Source organism: Gasterosteus aculeatus, chromosome 10, assembly GCF_964276395.1.
Source record: "Gasterosteus aculeatus chromosome 10, fGasAcu3.hap1.1, whole genome shotgun sequence".
Taxonomy (NCBI): Eukaryota; Metazoa; Chordata; class Actinopteri; order Perciformes; family Gasterosteidae; genus Gasterosteus; species Gasterosteus aculeatus.
In genome coordinates, this window is record NC_135697.1 from 17,934,533 (window position 1) to 17,943,323 (window position 8,791).

General features: G+C 49.1%; 1 protein-coding gene across 1 annotated transcript; it reads right to left on the reverse strand.

The window, feature by feature from the left end:
• Window positions 1-154: 154 nt before the first annotated feature.
• LOC120813276 (zinc fingers and homeoboxes protein 1-like) lies at window positions 155-7,826 on the reverse strand. Its single transcript, XM_040169309.2, has 8 exons — window positions 7,439-7,826; window positions 5,751-6,181; window positions 4,932-5,546; window positions 4,696-4,822; window positions 2,978-4,162; window positions 2,716-2,850; window positions 2,189-2,640; window positions 155-1,369 (listed from the first exon to the last, which is right to left on the reverse strand). The coding sequence occupies exons 2-7, from the start codon at window positions 6,059-6,061 to the stop codon at window positions 2,197-2,199; spliced, it is 2,817 nt and encodes a 938-aa protein (XP_040025243.2). The 5' UTR covers window positions 6,062-6,181; window positions 7,439-7,826; the 3' UTR covers window positions 155-1,369; window positions 2,189-2,196.
• Between the last annotated feature and the right edge of the window lie 965 nt (window positions 7,827-8,791).

Here is an 8,791-nt window from a genome sequence, read left to right on the forward strand (position 1 = left end):
TTGATGTGACAGAGGAAAGAAAAACACGAGCTGGTTTCTTCTGCTGCGCCCCCCCACTTATGAAAAGTTCTGTGTCCCTAAAATATCTCATCTCTTGATGTCGTTTTTATACTTCATCTGTATTTGAGCAAATAAACGCACCGACAACTTGATGTGAGTTGTTTAATTGTTGTTTATTAGACAAAAACAAGACGCCGTCTGAGAAGCTTCTGGTGGCTTTTCATGCATCCGGTATTAAAAGGTTAAAGTGTAAAAGTCGCAGGAGGTAAAGTCGGTTTCCTGAAGAAGCACAAACGCCGTTTAGCTTTTTGGACGAGGACACAAATAAAACCATTATTTATCATCAATAATTCTGCTCCTTGTTTGAATAAAGAAATCTGTAACATCCTTCTATGTTTTTATTTTATGTTGTTGGGGTTAAAAGAAAAAATCCACCAGAAAAAACATCTTCCACCAGATCAGAAAAAAAAAGTATTTGAAATATATTTAAAATAACGATTAACGGTATTTTGTTGATTTAAAGGGTCGTTGAGACTGAAGAAGATATTCGGCCTGTTAGCGTTAGCGACACTAAGCTCGTTGCTATAATAATGTTTCAGTATTTATTATATATTGTAAGCTGCATTTTTAAAAGCTAATCCAACTACTTAAAATAAAAGCTCTCTCTCGTGCTTTTACGGTGGATTTTCCCTTTAATCGTGTTTGCGTGTTTGGAGGTAAACACTCACAAAGCGAATCCATGTCTCTGAAACCAAACAGCTGCTCACATGGAAACCATCAAAACAACTCAAAAGCAGAAGAAAGAAATGGATCCAGTCCCCACTTCATTTAGATAAAAAACAAAGAAAGAAATACAAAAAGTCAAAACACGGATTGTGGAATTCAATCCAGCGCTGATTTCTTTAATTCATATCAAGTACTTATAAACAGAATGGCACTAATTTCAGTCTATTCACAGATAAAACATCTTTATTATTTTGTATGTTCTCGTTGTTTTGAGACGTCCACTTTAGAAAACGGTCCTTTCTGCAAAAAGTTATTCGTTATTATTGAGAAAACCGTGCGAGGTCTCACCTCTACTTTAAAAACGTTCTTTTTTGAGTAAGAAAAAATGACACAAAATCCCCGTCGTTCTCGCCAAAATAAAAGTCGTCCGTGTGGGCTGGAACTCACTGCGTCGTGTGATTGGTCCCTAAAGTCCTCCAGCAGGAAGAAACCACCTCCTGAGTCCCATCATCATCTCACTGCTTCTCAGCCGCGTCGGCACCCGAGCCGTGACTTCCTGTCGCAGCCTCTGGCGGCCATCTTTGGATCCCGATCCGCCGGCTGGGAAACACTGACACGCGTGGTCTCCACGGTAACGATGATGCTGTGGAAGAAGACACAGAGAATGATGAAACGAATCATCATGAAAAGTCATTTTAAGACTTTGACCGAATCACAGGAGTCCAACAGCAGAACACGCTGATCCAGAACCGTCACTAACAGCTCCACACGAGGCGGCGGGGAGTTGAACGCCATGACGAGCAGGTGAGTTTCAGGAAGCAGAGAATCACCTTAATGCGATTAGAATAATTCATGACGCTTCCCTTTAATGATCAGCAACACCTGCAGCCAATATGGAGCCCGAGATCAAGACCAGGAGCCTTTTTATCCGGGGACCATAGTTACCATAGTTACCAAAGGTCTCCTTCTACGTCAGTGTGTTCAAACTTGTATTTCCCAACGTCCTCATTCTGACTTTGACTTTGGGCCTTGGACAGGAGGACATGTTAACATGACTTAGTGCATTTTGGGCTTTTGGCTTTTTTTTTTACATTTTTGCCCAGGGAGCCATTAGGTGTCAGGTGTCTTGCTCAAGGGCATGTCGACATAGAGCAGCCGGGGCTCGAACCACCAACCTTGCGGTTCCCGGCGCTCCCTCTCTACCCTAATAGGCCGATAGAAGCCAGAGACGAGGAGGACTAACGTGTTATTTCTGATCATTCAATTGTTCGGTTGCTGTGTTTATTTCATGGACCTTAAAAGCCGCGTCAGAAAGAAATCAAATAACTTCTAGTACGTCCAACAGTCAGCAGACGGTTCAGAGGACGGTTCAGAGGACATCTTATCGGTCTTCATGTTGACGTTTCCATGACGACACATCAGCAGCTTATATCTGGATTCAGTGAGACAGAAAATCACTCACCTCTCAGCTCATGTTCGCTCCTCTGCCGGGGGCTGTGATTGGCTGACACCTTTACGCTCCTCCTGGATCACCTCCTCCTGGATCACCTCCTCCTGGATCACCTCCTCCTCGTCCCCCTCCTCCTCTTCCTCATTGCAGTTGTCACCAGTGGCTTCTTCTCCTTGTTCTTTCACCTCCATCTCTTCTACGTTGTCTGCACGTTCTTCAGCAGGATCCACCACCACCTCCTCTTCCTCTTCTTCCTCCTCCTCCTCTTCGTCCTCCTCCCCATCCTCCTCTTCGTCGCTGAAAGGCTCCCGGCCCTCCTCCACCCTGCCAGCGGTCTGGGAGAACCAGTCCCTCACCTGCTCGTAGCTCATGCTGGATTTGGTCACCAGGTCGTCCAGGTCTCTCTCGCTGAGGCCGCGGTGCTTCAGGAAATAGTCCTTCAGGAACGACTTCCCGGACTTCACCTGCGGGACGCGGAACAGACGTCAGCTCGAGGACAGTCGACCGACAGGTGACACGGGTGTGTCCGACAGACCCACCTTAATGGCGGTGGCGCCGCCCCCTTGTGGGGAGCGTTTGCAGGGGTACGGCCGCCGCGTCCTCCTGGACCAACCGCGGAACCGCTTCCTGGACTTCTTCGGGGTCTTCAGCCCGCCGTTCAGCGCCTCGTCCACCTGCAACAAATACACGTCTCTACAGCGCCAGTCGAATATTTAAAAAGTGCACAAAACCAACCAAACAGCCGTGAGTTTACCACACGCGCTCTGTTAGCATTAGCGTTAGCTGCAGGGGTTGCAGTACCTTCCCGCTCTGGTACAGGTAGTACCACTTGAGGTTGCTGTTCTTGCAGGCGTAGCGCGTGTCTCCGAACCAGTTGACGATGTAGATCCTCGGCAGGCCGCTGTCCTCCGCCATCTGGTCGTACTCCTCTGACGTCGGCCACTGCGAGCGCACGAAGGCCTTCTTCAGGATGTGGAGCTGCTCCGGCGTCTTCTTCACCACCTTCCTGCCGGAGGGCGTGCGCGCCGAGGACGAGGCCTCCTCCTCCTCCTCGTCCTCCTCCTCTTCCTCCTTTGAAGGCATCTTCCGCCGCTCGGTGAACCAGGCGTCCACCTCGCGCCGCGTCAGCTTGGTCGCGCCGCGCAGCCGGCTCAGCTCCTCGTCCGGGGGCGTGTCGGATTTCTGGAAGCTGGCCTCCAGGACGAGCAGCTGCTCCGGGGTTTTCTCCTTGAACTTCTGCGGCGTGAAGTCGGGGAAGGCGTGGCGGAACTTGACCCGCGGGTTGCTGGCGGACGGGGCGGCGCCGGACATCGGGGAGCAGTCGCTGGCGTCGTCGCTGGAGTCGATGACGATGGTGGTGGAGGCGGCGCCCGGGGCGTGGTTGTTGTTGTTGTTGTTGTCGCTGTCGTTGAGGCCCCCACTGTTCCTCCCGGCGCCCCCTCGCCCCCCGCCCGGCGCCCGGCCAGGTGTGGCTTCGCCCAGCGGGGCGCCGTGGTGATCCTTGGAGTTCCTCTGGTTGTAGCGCGTGTCGCTGAACCACTTCTTGATGGCCCGCTTGGAGAGCCTGGTGACCTGCATGAGCCGCGAGATCTCCGCCTCCGTGGCGAACTGCCTGCGGCCGTAGCTCGCCTTCAGCTCCGCCAGCTGCTCCTTGGACTTCTTCGGCTTGGCCGCCGCCGCGTCCAGGGCAGCCGCCGCGCCGCCAGACATCTCCGTCTTGGACTCGGTGGCCGCCGGCTCGGCGGCTTTGGGCTGGTTGCCGGGGACGCCCGCGACCGTCAGGGTGATGGGGGAGGGGACCGGCACGGCGCTCCCGCTGCCGGCCACCTGCGTGAGGACGAGGCCCGGCTGGCCCACGATCTGGCAGGTCTGGAAGATGGACTGGAGGCCGTTGGCGGCCGCGGCGATGTTGGCTGGGATGACGGTGATGGTCTGAGGGACGGTCTGCACCGTGCCGTTGAACTTCTTCCTCCTCGCCTCCTCCACCTGAGAGCAGAACTGACTTTGAGCTTTTATACTCAACTTTGGCCCATTAGCTTTAGCATTAGCATCAGCATCAGCGGACACTCCCATGATCTGAGTAGGCAACTAACGATTAGTTTGATAATCGATTAATTGGTCGATTTATCGATGAATCTGATTTTTTTAAAGCATTAAAAAGCTTTAATTTCCAACCTTTTATTCTAAAACAGAACTGCAAATTCACATTGCAAAAATCCTTCAGAAGGTACAGGTTGCTCCTTGAACATAATAATTCATAAAAAAAGAAAATAAAAAGTCAGAAAATGTAACAGGATTTGTTTTAACATGTTCTCTATTCTACACACACTCATCCCCAAGTTCACTCAGCTTATTCATTAAATTATTACCATCATTGTAGTGAAAGTTAAGTAAACGCATACAGCTAAAAAACAACCAAGTGCTATGAGATGAACAGACATTCTGAATTCTGCGTGGCGCCGATACACAAACGTTGTCCATCAAGTGGAGGTGTGAGTTAGAGGTTAGTGAGCACCGACCTCCTCCGGCGTCCAGCTCACTCCGTGTTTCAACCGCTGGGCGGAGAACCAGACTTTGATCTGCTCCTCGCTGAACTTGGTCTGCGAAGACAAACCCATGATCTCCGAGACCGAAGGGTACGGAAACCTGAGACACGCCAGAGGAAATATAAAGGACAATACACCACTGACCGTGTTGGTTCTTCTATTGGGTTGATGTACACATACAGGTGCGTATGTATGTGAGAGCGGGTTACCTGTTGTAGGCGCTGACCAGCAGGACGTTGTTGTCCATGGCCGTGTTGTAGGTGGGGATGCTGCTGATGGGGATGAGAAGCTGCGTCTGACTGCAGTTCTGCTGGTTCTGCAGAGCCGACAGCACCTGGGCCAGCGTCCCAGGGGGCAGCACGGCGCCACCCCCGCCGCCCGACCCCCCTCTGAACTGCAGCATGTTGGAGCTGTTGACCACGATGCTCTGCGGGACGGCGTGGACCTGCAGCGGCGCGGAGACGGGGATGAGGCGCGGGGGGGCGGCGGCCGGGGCGGGAGACAGCGCGGGTGGCTCCTCCTCCCCCTCCTCGCCGCTCTCCACCTTGATGACGTCGTCGACGGCCATCCTGTGCAGGGCGGCGAACTTCTTGTGCTCCGGACGGCTCCTGATCCTCATGATGGGCGTCTTGCTCAGAGCGATGCTGTTGCGGGACGTCTCCTCCGCCTCCTCCTCCGCCTCCACCTTCACGAAGCCGCCATCGAAGGTGAGGTCGTTGACCGTCTGCTGGAAGACCGTCTCGTTGTGGCGCTTCACCATCGTGCGGGTGAAGTTGTCCTCGCCCGGGTGGAGGCGAGCGTTGTGGGCCAGCAGCGTGTCGTAACTGGGCGGAGGAGAGAAAGGCGCGTCGCAACCAAAGGAGACGGGTTAAATATGAGTTCTGATCAGAGAGTTTAATCTACTAAACATCATGTCTTCTTCTTTGTTTTCATCAACTAAACCTTTTTCCACCTTTGAGAAAAAGAATAAATAACAATATACATATAATATATATATATATATGGTACAAAGCATTGAGGGGCTCTACCTCTTGGTGTGGTAGTCACACTCCATGCAGACGTACGAGGTGTTGGTGACCACGTCCGGGTGCTCCGTGTCTACGTGCACAGTGAACAGGTTGAGCTCAGACGTTCTGAAGCTGCAGTATTTGCACTCGTAGCCCCCCTCGGCGGCGCCGGGCTCCAGGCAGTGGTCCGGGCGGGCCTCCTCCGGCTCCTCGGCGCCGTCGCCCTCCTCCGGCTCTGCGGCGTCGGCCGCGTCCTCCATCTCCTGGTCCGAGTCCACGGCCGCCCGAGGAGGGACCATGCACGGGGTGGTGGACTTCCTCCGGCTCGCCATCCTCTGGCGGGGGACGAGGGGGACGGAGCGTCTAGCGGAGTGTCAACGCCGTCTCAGTTTGAGTCGGCGTGTTGTGGCTCCATAAATCAGAGGAGGCGGGTCCTCTGTTGTCTTTAACTCCTAAAGACAGTTACAAGTTCTGATTGATGTTGGCAGCGTTGGTGCATTCAGATGTAATCGGACAAAATTACACATCTGGAAAATCTGACTGATCGCACGACAATATAAAACAACAGGAATTCTAATTTAAATTTACTATATTTGAATTTATTTTGTTGGACAGCAGATTTGAAACATTCCTGCTAGAAATGTGTTTTATGCACTTTATGACTATGTGGAGGACAAACTACATCAAAACACATCTTTAGCTTCTCTAAAATGTATTTTTCAACGTCGACCTTGTGATTGCTCTAAATGTTATATTCTGTCAATAAATTCTAAATGAATATTTGTGGAACTTTTCAGGCATATTTTGTCTCTCAAATCTCAAAAGGGGTGAATGTTAAAAATGTCCCATAAATATATACATTACATTACAGGTCATTTAGCTGACGGAGCAATTAGGTGTCCGGTGTCCTGCTCAGGGACACTTCAACATGGGACATGGAGCAGCCGGGGCTCCAACCGGCAACCTTGCGGCTCCCAGTGGTCCCGCTCTACTCCACACGCCACCGTCGACCCCATGAATGAATGATGGGAATGAATATATTGAATATATGCTTTTCATCTTCTTATTTGGGCTTTCAGGGACTTATTTCTATTTTAAGTTGCTAGTCTTTGATTTTATGTTTAACTTGTTTTTAAAAGGTGACGTATAAACACGGTTTATTATTTGTAATAAATCTATTATTCATCTTGTTTGTGCCACTTTGTTCGGTGTGTAATTATTTTTACTCGGACATTAAAATTTCGCAATATCAATATTCAGAACTCTTAAGATTTGCTGTTCAGTTTAATCATTATGAGTTGTGTTGATTGCACTTGATCAAAGGGATTAAATCAGGCAAAATATCAAAATAAGAATCAGAAGCCATTTATTTCGACCTACGTTACACATCAAGGAATTTGACTTGGTGCGATGTAAGAACAGAATATAATAGAATTAAGTAAGATTCAAAGAATACATAATAATCAGACGGACGGAAGCGCACACACACACACACACACACACACACACACACGTCTGCTCAGCTCGCTCAAATAAATCGAGAAGAAACGTCAACAGCAGCAGCAGCAGCAGCATCCTATGCTAACGTTAGCTTAGCTGCCTAGCTAGCTAGCTAGCTAGCTGCGTTTTACCGAGGACCTCCACAAGTGGCCGCGGACGTGAGGCGGCGAGAGACCCAGGAAGACGGAGTGCGTTCGGCCGGTGTTTACCTGGTGAATCGGCCTCCTTCGCGGGGGGAGGTAGTCGGGGTGAATCGCTGTAGCTCCGTCGCGCCTCTGGCTCGCTGTGTTGATGCGCAGTCTTCCGCCTTTCAGCCCAAATACACCGAGGAGCCCATCTGCTTCAGCCGCGGACGCAGAGCCCCTCCGACGGCGGTTGGACGAGCTAAGCTAGCGCCTGTTAGCTGCGGTTGTCCGCCGGCAGCGGCACGACTCGCATAGTTCGCTCGGTTGCTTTTGTTAATAAAAAGGACAGTTTAATAAAAACGCCACCGATAGTTCACCGAATTCGACGGTGGCCATTTTTTTCATACCGCCGCTCCAAGCGAGCAACAGCCGACAAGCACATCCGGTTCGGTTTATTTTACAAAATAAAAGCTTCAGCTAAAGTTGAACTGAATTAAGAGGTTGGTGCCAGAACGTAAAAGTAGAAACACTACTAGTACAAATACTATTCCTGCATCTAAAATCTGAAATTGCTTGTATCATGGTTGTTGATTCAGTTATATAGTATAGTATACTACTGTACTGAACTGTGCAGATGATTTCAAAACAAAATTGATAAACATTGAATTTGAATTGATGTTGTGATGTGTGATTTGCTCTCAAACAAAAATAAACTATTAAATACTTGTATTTTTGATTTCGAATAACCATAGATACTTTTAATCAAAACGTTTAAATAGTGTATTACATTGATAGAAAATTATGAATATTAACCATTCTTTTTCCTAAACGTATATGTCTTTATATTCTGCCTACTAACTACTTGTGTATTAGATGTAATTGTCCTAATACATTTATATCTATTCATTTTTGTATTGTTTTATTTACTTTATGGACTTATTTTGAAGGTATCCTCGTCAAACGGAAGTGAATGATAGTATTCTAACTTTGACCTCCTTTATATACTGGATGTATATTACATTATATTACACTACATGTCAAAACAAGAAACAAGAAAGTGTGATTTCATCAAATAAGCCGATGTACAACTTGCTGTAGATAAGAACCATCATAAGTCCAATGTAAGTGCTACAGTTAGTTAGTGTGTTAGTGGAGGTAGAGTCTGAAGAGGTGTGTCTTTAGTCTGAAGATGTGAAGGCTCTCTGTGGTCCTGATGTCTTCAGAGACCTCCTTCCACCATTTAGGAGCAGGACAGCAAAGAGTGGAGATCTAGTCCAGTGTTTTGCTCTCAGTGAGGAGGAACAAGCAGTTTATCACATGCAGAGCGGAGAGTGCGGGTCGGGGTGTCGGGTTGGACCAGGTCCTGGATGGAAGCTGGACCCCATCCATTCACAGCATGGTACGTGAGCACCATGTTTAGAACTGGATTAGATGTAG